The 24,277-nt window shown below is 41.8% G+C and overlaps 2 protein-coding genes across 4 annotated transcripts in view; one reads left to right on the forward strand and one right to left on the reverse strand.

The window, feature by feature from the left end:
• Positions 1-24,277, reverse strand: part of LOC309693852 (uncharacterized protein) — a 548,750-nt gene that overhangs the window by 343,888 nt on the left and 180,585 nt on the right. The gene's annotated exons all lie outside the window — the stretch shown is intronic.
• Positions 1-24,277, forward strand: part of ephb1 (EPH receptor B1) — a 187,732-nt gene that overhangs the window by 55,701 nt on the left and 107,754 nt on the right. For both annotated transcript variants that reach the window (XM_082513439.1, XM_082513440.1), the window contains exon 3: positions 20,404-21,085. In XM_082513439.1, coding sequence (XP_082369565.1) covers positions 20,404-21,085 — 682 coding nt within the window. The remainder of the gene's footprint in view (positions 1-20,403; positions 21,086-24,277) is intronic.

Consider the following 24,277-nt stretch of genomic DNA (forward strand, 5'->3'; position numbering starts at 1 on the left):
AGTTGCTATACACCCACCTTTACCTGACAAATTTTACCTTCCCAAACAAAGCAGGAGCATTTGTACAACAAAACAAGTGTCAGGTGCTTATATATCATTTTCCTTTAAATTATAAAATTACCAGATAACAGGACATCAACCTTTTTCTCTTTTTCACTCATCTCCATAATTTTCCTTTTAACTGCTTTGATTCCTTTACTGCTCATACCGAGGCTCACGCTGCCTCAGGTTGTGGTTGCTGACATCTGGCTAGCTCTGAGCTCTGGTTAGCTTTAGCTTTAGCCACTTTGCCCTTCTTCAAGTTGGGCATGTTCAGCTGGGTGAAAGTGATTTAAGTGCCTCATTAGGTTTATTTCAAACATTTTTGTGGTGGTTCCCCTGCGGTTTACCATGATGAATGATCACAGCCACATGCTAACATGTCATTAACATGTAGATGTGGGTGTGAAAGTGACTACTTGATTGCGCTGCTGTGTGCTTTTTGAGCATGCACGAAATTGAGTATCTTGTACACATGTCACATGTGAGACTCATCCGCTGCTTTATGCCTGAGATTTGGAATTACACACTTTGTCAAAAGAAAGCAAACAAACAAACAAAAAGTATTTCTAACTGTTTTGAGACAGGAGCTATTGGTCTCATACTAAACTTTTAACTCTGAATGTGCTAATGTGCAATAAAATATTTCTTTTTCAGCTTGACATTGTCACATCTTTATATATGAAAAGAGAAAGAAAATCCAGTGAGACTTGTTGCGTTTAGACTTCTACAGTGCTGTTACTATCGAAGCAGATTCAGTTTAGCAAGCCCCCAGGCACACAGAGACATATCTGACTTGTCTGAGTTGAGCGTAGTTCAATCCTGCTGCTATTGTAAAGGTTCAGGGAGGGAAAGGCCTGCTGTAGGACGGATACACAAACTGTTTACTGGTAGAACTTATTACACTATGCAGCTACCGTGACCTTGAGCGTGAGAGATGCAGCATGACTGTGAGAAAATATTCATTATCACGCACACTCACACAATTAATGTAAATCCAGTTTTTAATAGATTTCTGTGCGAGCTGAGATGTAATAACTTAGTCAATATCAGATAAATTCCCACGTGTACAACCCTCACCTCTGAGAGCTGCAGGCGAACCTCTTTATGTGTCATGCAGTTAATTTATCAACAGCCTGAACCTTCAAAAACAATGTTTTATTGCAGCTTTTCATAGCTGAATCAATCATAGCTACAGCTATAGATAAAGATTGCAAATGCCAATCTTAAAACCAAGACTGTAGCCTGAGGGGTGTGAAAAGTATTGTCATGTAGATACAGTATACTAAGTTTAGCTCTGTGTGTGCAGCCAGTAACTGGGCACTCAATTTGCTACTCTTTATAACCTTAACAACTGCTTCTCTGACACCACACAACAAGAGTTAAAGTGCACACACTGCATGGTTCCTGAGCTATTTGATACAACTCATTAATTTTCTTTAGTAACTTTCCCCTCAGGAGTTTTTAAGCAGTGTATTTGTGTGTCTGTGTGCATTTGTGTGCTTGGCTGACTCAAAGGGTTAATTCGGAAGGACTCCAGAAGCAGTGCCATTAGTTCCAGTTGTGTAAATGCAAGAACATCAGAGTTAGGCATGCAGACATATAATGGAATAGCAGCAGTGTGGTATGGTAGCAGTTTTCTGGATAAAGAAAGTTAGTTTGGAAGGTATAAAAATGTGGAGAGTAAACAATATAATATTCTTTCATCATGTGCCTTTCCGCTACAGTATTTTTTTTTTATTGTTTCAAATGTCTATTCTAAAGGTTTTTTTGCTCATTCTGTCTCACCTTCATCCTTATGCGTCAATCTCATGCTTTTCTCCTCTCCCTTTTCCTTCTGCTCTCTGCCTTGCTCTTATGCACACTCCCTACAATAAATAAAATATGGAGTCCCTGAAAGGCAAGTATCCCCCAACCTTGTGGCCATGCGACAAAGAGCAGACATGAACAGCAATGACACACACACATATACACACAGTGACTTAACCAAAGCACAGTTTCTGTTCCAGTTTTCAACAGTCTCTCGGTTTTACTGGGGCAGCTGTGGCTTGAGTGGTAGAGTGGGATGTACTACTAATTGGAAGGTTTGTGGTTTGATTACCCCTGCTCCTCCAGTACACAGTTTTTTGGTGTCCTTGGGCAATAATCTGTGACACAAATTGCCGGCCCAATAGATACTTTAGGTTGTGAGGGGTGAAGATAGTAAATAGAATAAGAGTGCTGTGAATGGGTGAATATAGCTTGTAGTAAAAAGTAGAATAGAAAATAAGTTTTAGGTAAATTTAAAAAAAATGTGTTAAGCCAATTAAATTTATGGTGAAGAGTGTAATCGCATGAAAAAAGGTTGGGAACATTTAGACTTTGGTGAATGCAAAAAGGCAACCATGCAGTAAAAGTATATTAAAATGTGAGTATTTCTTCAACTCTGATTGCATTACTACTTTTTCCTCTTGTAAAGTCTCAGAATGTCACTTAATCATTAAGCTGTAAATGACAAACTAAGAATGCTAAGTCAAGTACTGTTATTATGTATTTTCAACTGATTACAGCTTTAGAAGTTAAATTCTTTGGCTCAGACCTTGAGTTTGAAGAGCCATGGGCTCCTCTAAGTAGATGGCTGACAATCTGAAAATGGAGCTAAGTGATGTTTACAAAGTAGGTAAAAGCTATGAAAAGCATTCTGCGCCTCCAAATTCTGATGTCTAAAATGTCAAGACAGGGTCATAAAAAATGTCGTGGAGTGGTCCAAGGCACACTTGAAGTTCTGCCGAGATGTACTTCAAGGAACACAAGCTTTTTTTTATTTATTTTTTTGGCCTGTCCCGTTTGGCTCTTTTGCCCTCAGAATTGTTGTCTAAAGGCAAAGAAAGATGCCCAACGGATTTACTTTACCAAACTGACCATCCCAGCCTTGCCGTAATGGTCCATTTGATTCACCTTTTATTGTTTATTTTATTTTCACTTACTGAATACGGGACAGACTTGACTGGGGGAAAGAAGGGGAGAGAGAAAGAGGGAAAGAGAAACAGCTGAGAAGAGGGACGGGGGAGAAGGGCAAAAGACAAAAACCAACAGAGAAAAAAAATGCATATATCAATCACCTGGGTCACCTGCTGAGAAAGAAAAAAGAAAGCAAGCAGAAGAGAACAAGAGTAATAGAATAAACAACATCACAATGATATATGGGAATATGACAGTAAATACTAATTGTTAAACATTATTGTGCAGCACATAAGATCAACAGAACACAGTGTGCTTTGAGGTAGGAGCCAAAAAGGGTGTAGTTTGTGGGTGTGATCACCCGTGTGTACACCTGTGAGCATGGATGCGCTTGTTTTTTGTTTTTTAAAAGGTTCCTTCATGTAATAATCTGCTAGAGGGTGTGGGGGGGCCACAGCCCCGTCCTCCAGGGCATGAAGCAGGTGTGGAGGAGATCAAAACTCCAGACATCCAGAGGCCCCCAGAACACAAGAGACCAAGGAAGACCAACAGAGGGGCAGCTGCGCCACTGTCCCGGAAAGAGCTGAGGAGAGTCCCAGATGAGGGCTCACTCAGCAGCCGCGGAGCAGAAGCCAGGGGGAGTTGCAGTGACGCGCCCGTGAGCTCCGCCGGCAGCCAGCTGCGCCTGAGTGACCGAGCCCCAGGCCGAGAGGCCGGGGGCACCCCACCTCCGAAGTGGCCCGAGCGAGCCCCAGGCTCCAGGCCCCGATAAGCGGCCGCCAAGGAGTGAGCTGGTGTGTACCTGGACGCCCATCCCCGGACACAAAGAACCACCAACGCACCGATGTCTGAGGGGGTCCGCCACTGGCAGGGGAAGTGGTGGTAGGGGGAGATAGGCCTCCAAACCTTGGAGGGCCTGAGATGTCCCCAGAGAGGTGGCGCCTGACACCCAACCTGACATATAGACACAGACATACAGGCACACACAGATACAAACATCCATTCCCACCCTCATGCTCTCATATGCACTTACTCCACACTCAACCAACGTGGAGACAGACATAAAGAGACGTTGTACACACGATCACACTCCCCAAGCGTACTCTACAAACCGGGTCTAGGTGCCCCCGCCCCTGGAGGGGGGAACTGCACCCAGACCCAGGTGGTGTTTCCCTTTTCCCTGCGGTTGGGGGAGGCAGACCGCCCCGACTCCGCAGCAGCAGGAAGGCTCCACACTCCAGACCGCAGTCGGACGGCCAACTCCTCCTCCTAGCCCCCCTGCTCCAGCAGGTCGCAGAGAATGGGGGTGAGAGAAGACTCCAAACCTCCCTCCACCCGCTCATTGTAGTGTTGATGCATGTGTGTTTTAAGGTGCATTTAAAACCCAGGAGGGCTTGGAGCTACCTGCCAGAGAGCAGCAGGTAAGCGCATGGTCCATCCTGCTAGCCCTCAATGTCTATGTGTATTTAAAATTGAGAGGTGGGCAACGATGCCAGGGGTGGGGTGTACACCCTGATGGTACTTTGGACTCCGTGTATCGTGCCCACCCCCAAGATCCTATATGTATGTGTAATGAGAGTGTGAGTAATGTGAATGTCTAAGTTGTGGGATAAAATTGAGGCAGAGGCAGCCAGAAGGGGACAGAGGGGGGGGTAGCCTCCTCTGCACCCTGGTGACATACCCCTACTCCAAGGCCCTGCATGTGTGGGTGGTTGTGGTGGAGCGGGAAGAGGGAGGCAGCTGGAGATGGGGAGGGAAGGAAGGGAGGGGCAGGTGACCCCTCCCTGGGGCCAGCTCCCCCGCTGACCCCAGTAGGCACCCCCACACTCCGCGACCCGCCAGGGAAAGGGGGCCCAGGCCCATCCAGACCGGGGCCCAGTGCAGCAGCGCCGCCCGGCCCCACAGAGCCTGGGACAGTCCACCCAACCCCACCACAGAGAAAACTGCACCCACCCCACCATCCACTCATCTTCCAGACTACATAAGACAATAAACACCCAGGCTGAGATCTTCCTCCACCTCTCCTGTATCTCCCCCTCCTGCAGAGGGAGCTCCTGAGGAGAGGAAAGCTCCTGCAAGATGTGACAATCTCCCCCACCAGTTGAAGAGCCCCCCAGGTGGCTCGATGCACCGGCGGCACCCTGCTCCAGGGCTGGGCCCCCATGCACCCACCCGCCCACAACCCCGGCAACACACCAACCAGGACCCAAGCCCCCCGAGGCCCGGTCCGGGTCCCAGCCCAGAGACGGAGCGCCCCCAGAACCTCACGCCCATCCCGGACCCACCCTGGGGCAGCCAGGCTACCAGGTCAGTAACCCACGTCCGTCAGCACAGACCCTCCCCTAGCCCCGCTGCACGCAGCCGCGAGGAAACAGTCACCTGAGAGCCAACAGAGCCCCTAACCGGACATGACCGCTACCCCGGGTTGAGCCCCCCAAGGAAGATGCCTCCGGGGAACCCCCCGACGCCCTAAGCCTGTCCCTACCCCCACACCAATCACAACAGTGAAGGCGGGACCAAACTATGACCCCCCACCCCCACTAGGTGATGGAGCTGATCAAAGGAGCCCAGAGCAATTGATCTGATGTGGTGGCAGAGGCTGTATCAAGACTAATGTAATCTAGTAGATAATTTCTATATTGGTTAGAATTAAGATTATTTTTATTTTTCCAGTTCATGAGGACTGTTTTCTTGGCTATGCATAGGGCAGTGAAAACCATATGGGCTATATTCTTTTCTGAAGTGACATTATCTAAGCTGCCCAACAAACACACTAAGGGGGAAGTTGGAATGTTACATTTCAGACACTTTGATAAGTCTTCACATATCTCGCGCCAAAACTTCTGAACTGGTGGACAGAACCAAAGAGCGTGGATATAATTGTCCGGTGAATTGGTTTGGCAGTGTGAGCAGTTGTTGGTAGACGTAAAGCCCATCTTGAACATCCGATGACCTGTATAGTGCACTCTATGTAATATTTTGTATTGAATTAATTGAAGACTGGGATTTCTAATTAGATGAAAGGTTTTTAAGCAAATCTGAGACCAGAAGTTTAGGTCTAAGTTAACTGATAAATCCGCTTCCCATTTTGCAATAGGAAGTGATATTGATTCATCTGTTTTAGAAAGCATTCTGTATATTTTGGATAGTAATTTGGGGGGTTTAAGAGTAAGAAATTGAACCACACTTGGTGGTGTTTGTAGTTCAACTTGACCCGGTTTAAATTTCTTTTTTACTATGGATTTAATTTGTTGATATTCTAAAAATCTTTTCTTGTTGATCCCATATTGTGTAACTAGTCCGTCAAATGAAATAAATTCTGTTCCTTCTAGTATATGTTCTAAATATTTGATTCCTTTATCACTCCAATCTGAAAAGTTTATCATATTATTGTTTTGTAATATGTCAGGGTTGTTCCAGATAGGTGTACGTTTGCATGGGATTAATGAAGACGCCGTCAATTTTAGAAACTCCCACCATGCTGTCAGAGAAGAGCTGATGTTGATGCTTTTAAAGCATTCATGTCGTTGGATGTTTGAGCTGATAAATGGTAGGTCTGAGATCTCTAGATTATTGCAGAGTGCTTGTTCTACATCTAGCCAAGGTTCATCTAAGAGGGTGTGTTTTAGCCATCCTGAGATAAACTGAAGCCTGTTGGCTAAGAAGTAGTGCTGAAAGTTAGGCAGTTCTAGTCCTCCTTTATCCTTGGTCTTTTGTAGTGTTTTTAAGCTTATACGTGGGGGTTTATTTTTCCAAAGGAATTTGGACATACATGAATCTAGAGATCTGAACCAATCTTGTGGCGGTTTAGTTGGGATCATTGAGAATAAATAATTTATTTTTGGTAAGACCATCATTTTTATAGCGGCAACCCTTCCCATGAGTGATATGGGTAGACATTTCCATCTAGCCAGATCATCTTCTACCTTCTTTAAAAGTGGGATATGGTTTAATTTAGTTAGATCTGCAAGCTTGGGAGAAACATTAATACCTAAATATTTTATATTTCCCGATTGCAGTGGTGTAGAAGAGGAATTATGGAAGGAGCAATTAATCGGTAGGACTGTAGATTTTGACCAGTTAATTGAGTAATCTGATATTCTTGCAAAAGAGTTTATCAATTCAATCACCCCAGAGATATTGGTTTGTGAATTTTGGAGAAAGAGTAACACATCATCCGCATAAAGGCTGATTTTATGTTCCACGTTCTTGCATTTTATGCCCTTAATTACTGAATTCTGTCTAATTGCTGCTGCTAGTGGTTCAATAAAAATTGCAAATAGGAACACAAGCTTAATGTGAACTACTGACTCAGTAACTGTTGCATTTGCAGCTGTTAGAAAGTCAATGACTTATGATTTAACTTAAAATAAATGTAAAACTGTACTGACATTTCAGCAAAGGCCGGTCTGCCAGTATTGTTTATAATACTCTGGCTGCACTGAAGTGCAGTAGGAGGCCAAAAATATGTACTTGTATTAAAAATGGTCAATCCACAGCTCAGATAAAGCTGATGAAAAATGACCAAAACACCCCAATGGATTATCTGGTTCATTCAGAAGAAAAGCTGAAATAGTGCTACTTGCTAATTCTAATATTTGTCCCTACTAATTTTGGAAATTTTGGAAAAGTAGCAGCAGGGAAACTGTGTTGTTGGTTAAAAAAACATATTGTAAGCAAGTAAAAAATGAATGATGTTAAAAGAAAATGTTTTAGTCTGGTAACTTAAAAAAGTGAGGTGAATGAAGGAGAATTCAAAGTCATGTGATACTAAACTTCATGCCATTTATTTTTTATTTTTTTAAAATAATTTTGGTAAAACGGGAACCAGAGATGCACGACTGCTTTCATTTTGGATCGGGTGGATGAAACTAGAGGAGAGTGTATGGAGGCAGCGAGAGGGTAAAAGTAGAGAGACGGCTAAAAAAGAAATGTGATAGTGATGTTCGAGGGGCTCCGGGATCAGGAAGGGGTTTGGGGGAGGATTAGAAGAAGCTGGAGTGAGAGAGGGTGAGGGATCAACTGTGTGAATGGGGCAAAAAAGCCAAACCTTTGGCCCCTCAACATTCAGCTGTGTGTTTGTGTGTGTCTGTGTTCAAGAATGCTTGGGTTAACTCGTGTGAGTCAGGAAGGTCACAGTTTGACTCCAAGCTTTAAGAGGAAGATCCTAGGAAGGGTGGGTGGGTGTTGGGAGGGTCGGACCCGCGATCAGCGGGTGGCAGTGGCTGTACGGACGAAGGCTGTGGGTACTGTAAACTGTCGTGAGGCAGGCCAGGTTGGTTGGATTGTCAGGGGCTTAGGAAAGAGAGGGCTATGTGTGTCTGTGTGATTGCGTGGGTGGGTGGAGGTGGGGTTGGTGTGCAAGGGGACATGATAGACTGGAAAGCTGCAGCCAAAAACAGACAAACTGAAGTAAATGCTCTGAATGAAATGAATCATTACTGACATGAATCAGTAATAGCATGGTTAATATTGTTGCAAATATATGCCATTTATTAATTAATTAGTTAGTGTTCTGCTTATTATTAGCCCATAATTTGAAATAGAAAGAGGGTTGATTCATTTACCTTTAAATATCTGCATCTGTGGAACAAACTCAGATAACGGTAAATATTCAAGTTTGTTTACTAGTTAGTCTTTAACCCAGATAATCTTACATATAATATGTATAAAATCCTCGATGGGATACTTCAACTACTTGCTGTCGAGAACTTTGACTAGCTGGTAATCATTTGCTGTGTGGATTTAACACGGTACATTTATTTGCTGTTATGCCAACAGAAAATGTACTCTTTTTTTTTATTTTTCACCTTCAGTGACTTAAAGAATCACTGAAGGTAACAATGTCCCAGTTGTGTCCACCCGTTTTTATAGTTCCCCCGTGTTTCCGTGTTATGAAATTGTGGAAAATGTAGTGAAAAACATTTAAATGTCTTTTCTCAAGCTGTAGTGCATTGAGGATTCGGGACCACCAAGGCAGCGTAAAATGGGGCGTGAGACAGACGGCGTGAGATAACGAGGAGAGTTTGGAAGCGCCCCTCTCTATTGTTGTGGCAGGTGCATAAGATGGTTTGGAGAAGCAGTGGAACTCATCATAATATGTTTGTTTGGATTTACTCTCTCTTGTTCTTCCACATGTGAGATTGTGTGTGCTCAGGCATAAATTTGAGTGGCTGAGAGTGTTGTATATCTGCACCTGCATATGTGAGCATGCACAGGTGCTGGAAGAGGAGTACCATTTTTGGGCGTGCCCTATATGCTCCCCACTGTTGTGTTCGGTGATTCGGCAATGCTCCTGCGGACCTTAACTGCACAGGTGTCAGCATACACTCAGCATTTCCTAAAGAGCACAGATAGATCCATAACGGCCATTTCACCATCTGCTGACCAGACTCAATATACCTCAATTATTCATACCCTGAAAGACAGACAAACACTGGGTCAATGGAGATAAGGGAACACAGGAGGGAAAAGTAAAGTGAGGGAAATGAAAAAGAGAAAAGGGCAGAGAGAACAGAAAAGGGGGATGATTGAATATAGATGGTCAAAGAAATGGGGAGAATTCATGGAACGTAACACCAAAGCAGCACTGAAGGAGAAAGGATAAAAGTCATATCTATACCTATACTGAAAGTACTTACACTTGTATCCAGGGTCAGCCTTTAAGCAGAATTTAAATGATTTAAAATGCTAAGTCATTGGCTAATTTAGTTGTTTTAAGGTTTCATAAAGGATAAAAACAGAAAAAAGGGGTCACATGTAGTTTAAGGTCTGGTGCTAATTCAGTGTGTGACATGTTAACTCAAAAAAAATTAAATACCTTGGTGGTTGACGGGAAGGACGATTTGGAGATATTTTCCGATACTGCTTCTATTATTGATTTATTCATACCTTAAAAATCGGGTTCAAAGGTCAAAGGGAAAAGTTAAATAAGGAAAGTGGGGAGAAAATGGCAGAGAGGAACGGACAAAGGGGCTGCTTGAATGTAGATAATATGTGTCAGAAATGATGAAGGGAAAGGAGATCAAGGACGCGTGTGCAGGAATGAGAGAAAGAGGGATGGAGGTGAACTCTGAACTTAGTGGGCTCGAGCTGAACTGGAATGAGAAGAAGGGAAAAAATGACTGTGAGTCATGCTGGCTTCACTTCAGAGGCCAGGTGAGAAGAGTGCCTTCATTACATACACGGAGACCCACATACCTGTGCGTGCACACACACACACATGCTGGATGTCAATTTAACCGGACATAAGCACATGCTCATCATTACACATTCACCCACATAACTCTTTATAAACTCTTTGGGAATATGGTTGAAAAAAATTGGATGCACGTGCACATTTGTGCAAATGCGCACACATACATATAGTAGACATTGCCATACCAGTGGGAGACCTGTTTCATTTTACCTCCAAGATTACGGAGTGTGATTTAGTTGTGAAGCCAGACATCTGAATTTGCTCTGAGCTCAGACGCGGGCATATCTGCCCAGCGTGAAGACTGCAATGGTAATACAACGAATCACTCGGATCACAGTGCATTCATGGCTCTCTGTCGGAGGGTTTTGCGTGGATGTAAGTCTTTGCTTGGGCATTTGTGCGTTTGTGTTTTCTTAAAAGTCTTATCCAGCGTTACCTCTCAATATTTTCTGTATGCAAATGAGACTTGGTCAAGACAACAGCGTCTACGTTTGGTCACAGAAAGATAATAACGATACACTGTTTGGGAACTGTATGCCATAATTCCATAATATTTCTCCCTCCCATTATTATTTTTTCACCTTTCCACCATTTTTAAATATTCCCTTTTGGAATGAAATAACATGTGGCTGCCTCAATTATTGATTTCCATCCTTTGGATTCCCTCTGCATAAATGTAGGAAGTGACTTGGATGTTTTTTGGAAACCAAGGACATTTTTTTCCTTTTGTCTAAGAATAAATAAAAGAACAAAGGAATAGAAGTGGGACAGAAAAGAAAGGAGAAATGACTCTTAAATCTTAAATTTGGTATGAATTTGGAGGAGTATGCAGGAGCGCCTTGAGTTTGGCTTGTATGTGTGGGAGTGATTATGTGTTTGCTCCAGTACCTGCAGCACCTGCTATTTCAGCCGTCCTACAGTTGGCAGAAATAGCAGTAAACCCTTCCATTCTTCTATTCCATCTTCTCACCCTGACTGCTTCTGACTTTTTTTTCCCGCTGCCTTTCTTCACTTCAGCTTGTCTGTCTCAAAGCGTCGATTCCGTCTTTTCACGATCTGCATCTAACCACGAACCGCACAACGCAACTACCCCACCCTACCCTGCCCCACCCCCTCCCTATCTTTTTGTATCTTTCTGTATGGATGATAAGGCTGGTAGGTGTCGTGCTATGTAGGATTTATATACACACAAACACACATGCACAATGTACATCTCAAATCATTAGCAGCCCTTAATTCATCATCAGTCTGTTTAAGAGACAATATTCTCTCATTTCATTCAAGGAATATTATGTTATGTGAGAGATTTGGCGGCCTTCAAGTGAAATATAATCTCAGTTTTCTTAACCTGAACATTTTGATATTTGCTATGATAGTTAGGAATGTCACATCCTATGGAAAGGCATTCATACATACTTCAGTGAACAAAAGAAAATTTAAAAAGGACAGCTCACCTGCCAGAAGTGAAATACATTTTCTGTTAAATCGTGGTTGATCCTGTCTATAGATGCTAATTTTTTATAAGTACGTAACACACATACATGCTATATTTTATGCTTAAAGACATGAAACTGCCTCACTTTGCAAAAAGCTCGTGGTGCTGTGTGATGCTGCAGGTGTGCGATAAAATTCAGGAGAAAAACTCAGAATAACACATTTATTCTTTAATAGCTGTAAAATTGAAGATCAAAGTGAAAACTTAACATACATGAAAGGCGCTTGGTGATTTTTGGAGAGGATGGCGTGCTCCTCAGGCGAGTAAAGGAATGCAAATGTATGTTTTGCACTTGCTGTGATATTTATGGAGCAGTTCCGCTGCTGAAATGTTGAAAAAGCCCAATGTTCAGACTTTGTCCTGTGTGCTGTAAAGGAGGGGCTTTGAGGCTTCCATGAGTTACGATCGTGAGACATACTGAAAGCAGTGATTTAGGCCACAAAAAGGATGTTTTTGTCCTTCTTTTCCTGTCATATTTTTGCTCTTCACATTCTGTTGCAAATGTATTTTTCTGTCACCCCAGTTCCATTACTTTTCAACTTTTCGTTTCTTTCCCTATGCATGCAAATATACATAGGTTGTCAGATTTCAGCTAAACACTGCTTGAACCTTTTACACAGGGTGACTCAAGGTAATGTTGCTACTGGTAACCTAAAGTCATGCTGAGGCAGTGTCAGCTTCATGGTTTGTCTCAAGGCACCTGAGTGGGTGTTACCAGGTGCATTGTGCTAGAAAAGTATTCAAAAAACAGTTTTATGCTTCAGCGCAATAACCTTAACCTTCTTTTTGTGCTTTTACACGTCTAGTTGAATTAATGAAGGTTTCCAGACCACTTGCTGATTTATCTCTGGGCTTATTAAATCTTTCCTATGTGAATAATTGCGTGAATATCTTAATCAAACAAATGTTTTGAGATTAAGCAATTTAATATTTACTACACACAAAGCTGCACTAATTACTGTTTTGGGGGTTTTGTTGTTTTTATCCATCAGTCAAAGTTGGAGCATTTAAAATTAAAAATATATAAAAAAAAATGTTGATTCCAAAATATAAAAATTTCCAGTGCAATACATATTATTAAAAGCATAAGGACAACAGAGTAAAAATAATTAACTTTTTTAATGGGACAAATAAAAATCTGTCATTACACATCCTAATTTATTTATTTATTTATCTAAAACATTTAATTGATGTCTGTTTTTCCACATCAAGCAGCTTGTTCTGCCTACCAGTCTTTAGGAATTATACTTATTTTAATGATTAAATATTTAAAAACAAAAAAGAGGCTTCTATATGAAGGGTGGTTGTTGCCAAGTAAATGCAGAAAGTTAGTTAATTGCAGGCTTGGCCATTGGATCCCAGACCATTTTAAGGACCAAAGTGCCCTTGAGAAAGACACTTGAACCCCAATTTGCATCCCTGAAAACAATGCAACCCTGTCTGGGAGAGTTCAGTTTACTGTTATAGCTAAAAACATCTGTATCCAAGCAGACAGACTGCTTAAAGCAACTGGCTCATAATTGAAAATGCAAGCGTTAATAATTCCATTTTAAAAGTTGGATGGAGAAATATGAGAGCGAACAGTCTGTGTGAGTTGTTCACTGAATGGTCCAGAGTGCAGTCACGTTCTGTGCCTCTCTATAAGAAAATGAGACAAAAGACATACTAAAAGCATTTGGAGCAGAGAATGAAACCGAATGGTAACTAATATGTCAACAGAGCACAAATATCACACAGTCCAATTCACTAGCACGGACCCAACCTCCAAATATGAATAAAAAATATTTGTTGATAATGTAGCAAGAGACCTCGTTGAGGTCTGGCGGTGGTTCGTCGTCCTGACAGATCCCATTGATACCTTTAGAGGAAGCTAATAAAACAGGGGAATGAATGGTGGCTCAAAGAAGAATTTACAGACTTACGACCGAAAAGGAGTGTTTGAGGCGCGGTCTCACTATCTCCAGTTGTTGAATTGTTTGGTTTACACTCAGCAACTGCAACATGAACTTACTTGCTTCAAACCTCAAGTCCAGTAAATGTATTGATCAGGGTATGGGCGTGGCAAGGGAGCAGATTTTCAACGAGACTCATTTTGCTTTAGCCAGCCAGACAGACCAAGTTCTGCTTGGGCTCAGTCAAACTGTGTGACTGTAATTATAGAGTGGCTGAGATCTGGCAGGACTGGGAGTGTTTCAGACATCACCATTTCCTCCCCATCCATCACATTCAGCCAAGCGGAACTAGGCCTCAGATGCCCCGCAAAATAATCATTCCTATGCAACTGCCCTGACAGCAGCATCCATTCAATAACACAGCTGATCAGAAATGATAATAGCAATCATGCCACTGCATATTTTAGGGGCTGCAGCCTGGCCGTGTGTGTGTGTGAGGTGGCGGATGAGGTAAAGCGTTCGAAATAAGTGATTTTGCAGGAGATTATGAGCATGTGTCTCAAAGTTTGTGTAGGAAGGAGTGAATAAAGGTGCCAAGACAGTTACACTGTTAGTTTACATGAAATGTCCATTCTATTGACTTCAAGGAAAAGACCCAAAGGTTGAAATGCAAATATCCTCATTAACGCAGAGGGATTTGAAACCACCTTTGGGAAGAAAAAAATACTATCTGGATTGTGATTACTGTCGGCAGTGAGCTTTGCAAAATGAGAAGAGTGTCTTTCAGAAGGGGCATAAAGAGTTCAATCCCTATCTCAGCTTCTCATGTCCACCTATAATCCACTGTCCTTCTGAGACCTTCACCTTTACAGACCTGTCAATGTGAATTTCACCCGCACGCATACCATTTCTTTTTTCTTTCCCTCTCTTTTTATCAACAGCCAGGATGTATTCAGGGGTAATTATTAAAGAAAAATCTTTATAGGTACACTTTCCCTCCTTTAGTTCAATGTTGTGTTGTCATGAATAACAAATAGGCTCATTACTGAAATGCCCATCCCGAGCTTGTAGTAATAAAATCAGTCTCATGCTTGCCTCCACCCACACGTTTCAGATGATAGATGAACGGACAACTCGTTGTTAGAAAGTGCTCAAAAACATTTCAGCCTATAGGCGCTTGAGGGTGTAGACTTCAACAAAGCATCCAAGCATAATTTAGTCCTAGGATTATTTGGGTAACACTTAAAAAAAAAAAGAACCTCATCAACTAAATTACTTCAAATGCTAACTTCAACACCAAAGGCATTAACTGAAAAGGGCTAAAACAAACAAACAAAAAAAACTGTTGTAAACTGCATCAACAAGTGGAGTCGGGTTAAAAGTTTAGGGGAACACAGTGGTGTTGAAGTGGCTCCATTTGATTGTAGCTTTCTACATCTCTTGCCTTGGGTCCTGCTGTAAAAGCCCATCGGCAGACTGAGTAATGGCTGTTTTGATGGACATTCAAGAAATAGTTGCCAGACACTCATCTACTATTTGCAGTGGCATTTTGTAGACCTTTCAAGGCTGTGGAGATATAAATGTGGAAATGCTCTGAGCTGCTCATCACCCATCTGTGTGCAGTATGTCTGAGCATGGAGCTGTATTAACTCGTGCTGATAGATTTGAAAAGCAGTTTGTGAGTGTGACTCCACTGAGAATCAGACAGCAGGCTGGAGGTTAAAGATCAGCTGAATATGTGCTTCTCTGCTCACATCTTCTGCTCGTGTGAATTGACTGATGCTGAATGATGATCTAAAAGTAGTCAAGTTCTCCCTTTGTGCGTGTGTGTCAGAGTCGCAACCCGACCTACTCATACCAAATGTCCAATTTTAAAACTGAAGGTAGAGGTACGGTGGAGTCATGATAAAACCTCTGTGGGTTGTACGTATGCAGCAAAGCTCCTGAAGCAAATAGGGGAATGATGCTCAGTAAATCCTAAATCCACACATGAATTATAGACAGTGTCGGGAAAATTAAGGTGGGGTAGAACACAACTGGAAATGTCCCTTTTTTTGTTTAGGGCGAGAGTGCTGTCTGGGCAGAGTGTGCAGGAGACATAACACAGGATGGCCAGTCATTACGAATGGGTGCAATTGGACATCGTACACAGAATTTCTATTACAAACCTGACGATCCCCCTGTCTGTGTTCTAACCACCTCTGTTGGTTTATGTAAAGGTCAGGGTTGCACTGTGTGTCTGAAAACAACTTTACATAGACTCACAGAGATTGAGGGAGAGAAGGTGAATACTGCAGAGGGGCTAAACACATGGCTCTCAATTAGAGATCAGATATTCGAATCTAGCTGGTCAATGTGTTTTCTCCGATATTTGCAACATTGGAATGATTACAAAATGAAGTTTACACCTGTTTTAATGCGTCACCCAATCGCAGTTTGCTCACTGTCTGTCACATAAAAAATGTATTTCAATAACTGCTAATTATTTTTCAATATTGGCAGCATCACAAATGCTGAATTGTGCGGAAATAAAGTTCTGAGACTTCTGAGACTCTATTCAACATTACAAAATTCCTGTCATGACCGGTGGTCTAGGAACTACATTAAGATTTAGTTTCCATTCTATAAAAAAATAAGTTTCTCATTTCCTTAAGGTATCTTCTTATACTGCCCCAACCATGCCTCCTCCAAATGACTCATTACTCCAGCCCATTTGGCCCATTATTTTCCACAGATGTTACATCCTTGTTCTGATTGGTTATTCCTCCCATCTCTGCTTGTCCCCAGCCCAATATTGGATGCTGTAGTCCTCCAGAGCAAGACTGTGGCCATCTGAGCTGCTCTGTGTTATTTTAGTCTTTGAGGATAATGGCAAGAGATCAATGTGATGGATGGTTTTTATGAGGGCAGAGTATTGATGGCTTGATGGCAGTGAGCTGAGGCTGTGGGAAGGGGAACATCAGTCTGAATACATTACCCCCACCCTCTCAACCCTCCCCCTTTTTCCTGATTCCTCCCCATTCCTGTTTTTTTCTTTTATTTATCACTCTGTATTTTTTTCCCCCCTTTTCTCAACCCTCTCTTCTCCAGCTCAGCCAGCTGTAACTGGTCATTAACACAAACATTAAGAGCTCTATGAATCCATAGCTCCTCCATCTCCTTGCTACTGCCCATAAAACAGAGCAGCAATAATGACACGCACAATAGCCACACTTGACAATCAGGGGCAGGGGACAAGTGTCTCCTATATTAATGGTAAAAGCAAAGCTATTAGAGGGGTGCCGGTGGTTACTTTAATTGGCTTACAAATAAGTGTTGAGTTAAAAGGCTCTCGGTATTTGACAGTTTTTCATCAGCAAAAAAAGTTTAAGTTCAGTTAGGTTGGTAATGATAAAATATGAATTAGGTGATGCAAAACTGTGTAAAATAAAACTAACTGGGAGTGAGCTCATTTTATAGAGGCACATAAACACGCTAGTAAGTGAAAATTGGCATGTGCATGCAAATACTCCGGATATAAAAACATCAGTGGACATTAACAGAATTAAACTCCATAAACGACTGCATGCGATGCCATCGCATGCAGAGCTTTTGGTCCATATTGACATTATAGCATCACACAGTTGCTGCAGATTTGTCAGCTGGACACCCATGATGCGACTTTCCTGTTGCACTACATCGCAAAGTTGTTCCATTGGATTGAGATCTGGTGACTCAAAGGCCATTTGAGTACAGCAAACTCATAGTCATGTTGAAAAAAACAAAAACGGACAGAGATGATTTGATGTGGTCATAAAGGCATGGGCAGGGCGAGCAAGTGAACTCACTTTGCTGCCAACACCAACACCAGCATGAACTATTGATACAGGGCAAAATGAATCAATGCTTTTATGTTGTTTACACCAAATTCTCAACCTACCGACGCAATGTTGCAGCACAAATCAAGACTCATCAGGCCAGGCAACATTTTTCCACTGACCAGTGTGAACTGGACAAAGGTAACTTCTGTTCTTAGGTGACAGGAGTGGCGCCTAGTGTGGTCTTCTTCTGCTCTCGATGTTCATTTGATTTATTTGTTTTTATGTGCACGCTTAATTCTGATATGCATTTCTGTGACTAGAACAGGTGTTTAGATGTATGGCTCGATTCTATTCGAAAAAGTAAAATTTGTATTTATTGGTGGTCTGAGAAAGAGCCTCTGGCAAGAATACACAGATGCCACGAGGCAGATACATTTGGCTTAAATTATTTAAAAAGCACAGAAAGCATAGAAATACTGTAACAGTGGGGGCCGAGACACCATATTAACATGACTTTGTTCCTGAGTGTATGCGTCACATCTCTGAAAATAGTGGGAAAATTATCCTCCTAAGACCAGAACTCTTCCATGACATGCATTTTTAATTTCTCTTTGATATTTGGGCATATTGGGGCCCGATGAATGTAAAAACAAAGAATTACCAGTTGTTGTTTGTTTTTTTACCTTATTTTTGTTTTTAAGAAAAATGAGAGCCACATATGAGGATATTCGTTTAAAATTTTGATAGAACAGTAGCAGTATAATGTTCTCCTAAGTGGATATCAGGCCCATGTAGAGCAAAATTGATATAACCCAAAATGTGGTGTGATGTGGACGTCAGGTCCTAGGATAAGGTTAAAGAGATGCCAAATATTAGTTATATACCAGTTTTAATGCTCAAAATAATCAAATGTTTTGCCTCAAGCTTTGTGCAGCAAAACAACAGCTAGCAAATCAATATGTGGTTGCTAAACCATCAAATTATCAGCAGCACCTTTTCCAAGCACACATAAACACACAGGTATAACAAAGCACTGAAAAGAGCAAAGAGGGAACTGGGTCACAAAGTTTGATTTCGACTAACTAATGCACCTATTATTAGTTTTGGTTGTCTTTAAACAGCCGTGACACCGCATATCTACTGAGGAGGAGAAAGATATAGTTCATTATTATATGAGCCAATGAATTTCTGGACAGACTCTAGATGGGCATTATCGGAGACGCCTCAGGCTCCTCTCTGGCGTGAAAGATGGTGGTCATTTGGCTAGACAAGAGGCGGTGAGGACCCCCTCCTAGACTGGAGCAGACGGGTGCAGAGGAGCCTAGGGCTGGCTGTATTAATGAACAGGCAGCGCTGAAAGGGACAGGTTTCTGTAATGCTGATGAATGGTCATTACAGAGCAGAGACGGGAGAAGAGAGCACAAGGGGAAGAGAGGAGAGGGGGAGAAGAGTAGAGTGAAGTGGGCACACAGGGAGCAGCAGTGAAAAAAGGCTTTAATTTGCACCTCAGATTTCTGTAAACTCGTTTATCATGTCAGCAGTGCCACTGTTCCTCACGTGCCTTCCCACTCCATCCTCTACATGCCCTTACTAGACCCAACCATTTTTTTGTTTGTTGCCAGATGTTTCCACATATTCTTTGTGCCAAATGGTTTTATTACCTGCGCTGGTTTTCAAACAGCAAAATTCGACGGCTCACATTTATCAGCTCTATCTCGCCTTGCATCATTTTATGGACTTTTTTCCATCATTTGACTGGATGTTGCGGCTGTGTGTGAAGAGCCAATATCTTCTCCTCTCTATTAAGCTTGATTGAGCAGCTGGAGTTTTAAAGGTCATAAGAAGGAGGAAGCACAGGGAGATATATGCACATAAGAAACATGAACTGACTTGAGGCCCACTCAGTCCACTATAGACCTCATTAACTTCTCGCCTTCAGCTGTTTGGATCATTGGTGTTGGGAACTTTGGAGAAATAAATCTTTGTGCCAAGCAGTTGCTTTAAATGGAAGCAAAAAGCATTGTATTATTATAAAGATTGAAATTGATCCAAGGAAAATAAAAAAATGAAAAAGTGTTTCAGATCATTTTCTCAAAATATTCCACAAAATATTCATTTGAATTCACTGGTGCTTTTATGTAACTCTTTTTTTTTTTTGGTCTGTGAGCTCTGCTGTTGTATGCTAAAGAATAATACATTCCTCTTAAAAATACTGTAACTAATTCAAATATTGCACACTGAATATCAGTGGAATGCCACTAACAATTTTTGCAAGGCCAGCTTTTGCACAGCTGGACGGTTACTCAGATGATTTCAAAGCAAGCTTCTTCTATTTTTTTTTCTGTGATTTCTCTGCCTGATTCTCAGTGAATCCAGCCAAATGTTAATGGCACGTTTTTAGCATGATTTGGTGCACTGAGTTAATTCCCCAAGGGGCTTCTGATGCTCATCCAAGACCCTTTCTGGGTCACACCTGCAAGAAATGGCCTGCAGTGAAATTCAGTTCAGTATGCACTCAAATGGCTTTCCATCCATCCTTGGCTCTCGTGAAGTCCCTGCCTGTCTGTCTAATTGTAATTCAGCAGTGCTTAATCTTGAATTTGTTACACACTATATTTTGTAACGTATCGACTCAATGCCCAGCGAAACTTGGCATCGACAGAAAACGGTATTGCATCCAAAATCATGCCTTGGTTTGCGCTTATGCAGTGGGAGTGCACATCCTACAGCTGTGAGCCTACTTGATAAACAAGACAATAAATTGTTGCTTTGCACTTGAGGAATTAAATTTTTTTTAAAGTAATACATTTGTGTGTCATCAGTGGATTAACAAGCCCCAATAAGCTGATGCATTTTTCTCAGTCCAGGAAGAGGACTCAAGTTAGTGCCTTAGGGAAATTACTGATATGTGTATGAATTCTCCGTGGCTCTGCCAATATTAGCATTCTCTATCAAAAAAGAGTGAGCACTGCAGCCTTATAGCAGATAATTACTTATCAGCCATGTGGACTTCTTTCTCTCTTCTCTGTCTTTCTATAGTGGGAGGAGGTGAGTGGCTATGACGAAAACCTCAACACCATCAGGACGTACCAGGTGTGCAATGTCTTCGAACCAAGTCAAAACAACTGGCTCCTCACAACCTTCATTGATCGCCGCGGAGCACAGCGCATCTATGTGGAGATACGATTCACCGTGCGCGACTGCAGCTCCATCCCAAATGTCCCCGGTTCCTGCAAGGAGACGTTTAATCTCTACTATTATGAAAACGATGCTGTCATTGCCACTAAAGGCACAGTCTTCTGGATGGAGGCCCCCTACCTCAAAGTGGACACCATTGCTGCTGATGAAAGCTTCTCACAGGTGGACTTTGGCGGACGCCTGATGAAAGTTAACACAGAGGTGCGAAGCTTTGGTCCGCTGTCTAAAAATGGCTTCTACCTGGCCTTTCAGGACTATGGGGCCTGTATGTCTCTTCTGTCAGTCAGGGTATTTTATAAGAAGTGTCCAAGTGTGGTTCAGAACTTTGCAGTCTTTCCAGAGACCATGACAGGGGCTGAAAGCACTTCCCTGGTCATTGCTAGAGGGACCTGCATCGCAAACTCAGAGGAAGTAGATGTCCCTATAAAGCTCTACTGTAACGGAGATGGAGAGTGGATGGTTCCTATCGGTAGCTGCACTTGCAAAGCTGGGTTTGAACCTGACAATGGCAATGTCTGCCGAGGTAAGTGGATTGATCTTTTTCTGTAAAAAAAACACCATGGTTGCTATGAGAGTGTATTATCAGGACTTACTGGGCCCTACGTACATTTTTCTTTCTTTTTCATTATTCAATCTTTTAAAGAGATGGACTCCTCGGAATAGAACAGATCAATTCACCTTAGTCTATTGGCATTAATTTATTCTGTTTTGGTATCACATACAACAGGGCATCATGTTACCTTTGGTCACAGGTCTTCCACTCTAGTGTAATGGCTGAATTGATTGTGTTTCATGTTTTGCAGCTTATGATACACCATACTTTTTCCTTAATCACATCTACCTCCAGGGAACTAAAAAGATACATTAGCATTGAGTTGTAATCTGCTGTGAATGTCAGCCTTTTGTCCATCCTACCTTTCAGATGACAAAAGGTTTAATTCTGCCTCAGTGCGATGTGCTGATTAATACATTCTGAGGAATAGATAATAGCTCATATCTAAAAGTATGGTTGAATGGGCTTTTAGTTCAAGCTGTCACTTTCTGTTTTTGCGTGCCCTCTAATGCACCTTGTTTTTCTGACACGCACATATACAAACAGAAGATTTGCTCAAGGTGTCTGACGATAATGCGAGTGGCTTGAGGCTCTCGGTGTGGCAAAGTATTGGTTGGCCTGCCTCTCGGGGTTAGTTGGAAAGTGTGTGGAGCTCAGATAAGATTGATTTACCCACATCTGGTCTGATCAATAAACAGATATAAGTGCCACATATCTACAAAGCACACTGTGTGTGACTGTGTCTACTGTATCCTTCTCACATTGCACCATGTCCTGCGCAAAACCCACCTACACACTAACGCACATCATAACAAACACACAAAGTCCTTGCCAAAGATTGGATGACTTTCGAATGAAAATAACAGGGCAGAAGTTAAAAGGCTGTGCTTAGGTTGATGTAAACTCTTAATTTAGTTTCAAATTTTTACACCATTTCTCAATATTATAATTCTCTTTACAAATAAATTGTAATCTGTGTATTCAATGCTTTAAATGCATAAGATAGACTCTCTTGTTTATCTTGTAAATAATTAAAGTGATCGGCTGATCAGCGACTTTGATTTATCCGATATTCGCTTCTCTTAAGTAAGTACAATTATCAATAAATCAGGGGCTCAGTTTGCTAACAGATCATGCAAATTTAGAATAAAATCCAGTTAGGCCGAAAATCATGGTCAACAGTCTAATTAAAAGCTGATTCCTCTGATGTCCATCATGTACTGGACAAAATCACTTAAATCAAATGCTAAGACTGCCCATTGAGATTGGTACACGCAATATATTTAATGTTAAATTATTTCACTGAAAAAAAATGTCCTAAGTATGTTTTTTTTGTCTTTCTTTTCTTAAACTTATGTGTTTGTGACACACAATACTTATGTATTGGTCTGCAATATAAAAACAAAAACACAACAAAATAATTATAATAAGCAAAATAAAAACAAACTACACATTGTCATCACCTTGAAGCCACGTGGCCTTGATAGAGTACTCGGTTACAATACTACAGTCAGACCGAGCCATTTGTGCTGAATATTCATAAGTCCACTGAACATGCTCCTGGTTGTACATTGACCTAACAACCCTTCTTTGTTACTGGACTGCGGGCTCCTGAACGTCTTGGTCTCAGAGTCTTATCGATAGGCGAGTAGCTCTCGTCACTGTCATAATTCTTGACATGAAGATTGGATCATTTCAAGCCTGTTAACAGACTTCATCTTGATGCTAGTTTTGCTTCATGTTTACATTAATTATTTGTTTATTCGTGTTAAATCCTGACTCACTAATCATGCTGTGTGTGGCATGTGCATGAGCATGCCATGCACTTGTGTTCCTATGCAGTGCAGGAATTTTAATTCAAATGAACCAAATAACCTTGCCTGTCCTCTAGCGCTGACAGTCTCATAGTCTTTAATGGATGTAAACTTACACTGATCCTTGTCAGTCTTTTCTCCGTGTAGCGTAACTTTGCCTCTTTCCCCATTATTTACCTCAGGCTTCTGAACACTTGGTGCAGAATAACTGGAATGTTAGTATGAGGGTTATTGTGGCTTGTGTTAGTGGAAGTCACCACAAACACGCATGTTCATGTACAGACAATGGTCTCACTGTAGAAATTGCTCTACAAAGACCACTAATTCCTACAATCCTCCAGACTTCCTTCTCTAGTACATTTCCAGCTAAGATAATCATCTCATCTCTCTCTGATGGAAATGCACTACTTAGCAGTGCAGGGACTTCGAAATTCTGGTCAATACTGATGTTTGAAATTTCATCCAGTGTTGAAGCCTGTTTTTGTTCTATTTGTGTTGTTTTTGTTTTCCCGCTTTGTTTCATAGTGCACTGCCTAAGCTCAATGTCTAAATGTATGCCTAGTATTGTTATGGAAGCTAGTGAATTAAGCCTATACTAAGAGGAAATTACTGGGGTCTGTAGCTTAACAAGAGTTGACAGTAGTATGAATCTGTGAGGCCTCGATCCCACAGGTCTCCAGACCAGTAGGTAACCCCTACAAAGAAAACCTCTTTGCCATTTTTTGGACACTCGTAAGTTTGCTGTGCTTGCCCGTATTTTGTGTGGAAGATACAATTTCTCTGTGAACACTCATTGCGGGAGGAGGTTTCATTACCGTTTCATTACCGTGTGGCAAGTGTTTGCAGATATATCAGCATATTCCATACAAAATACAGGCGCATGCAGTAATCTGCTAGTAAAGAGGTTTTAGGTGCAGCAAACTACTCACAAATCTTTGTGTAATATACATTTTTCCGTCTGAACCAGTGGTTACCAGATGATTGCCAATCGATCTCTAGGACTGTGAGACTGTGGCCTAAAATGTTGTGTTGGTTGACCATAGTCGTCAGCACAAACACTGACTTGACAAAAAAAAAAAAAAGGCCGGAGTAGAAATAGATGATCTAACCATTTCTAGCTCAAATAACTAGCTCACTCTCTGGAGTCTTGTGTGGAGTCAGTTCCCCTCTCATCTCCACTGAGAGTCCCCTCCAATAACAGCAATCTCAACCTTTTTATTTTTTGTGCAGTTTCTTTTCATGGACTTGCAATCCATTATTTAAACAGGGAAATCTAACCTTAAAGTGCTTGTGGAAGCTCAGTTCTATGGGCAACCAATCAATTGTGGGGTTGGTGCAATAACACAGC

Source organism: Aulonocara stuartgranti (assembly GCF_965226115.1).
Source record: "Aulonocara stuartgranti genome assembly, chromosome: 18".
Taxonomy (NCBI): domain Eukaryota; kingdom Metazoa; phylum Chordata; class Actinopteri; order Cichliformes; family Cichlidae; genus Aulonocara; species Aulonocara stuartgranti.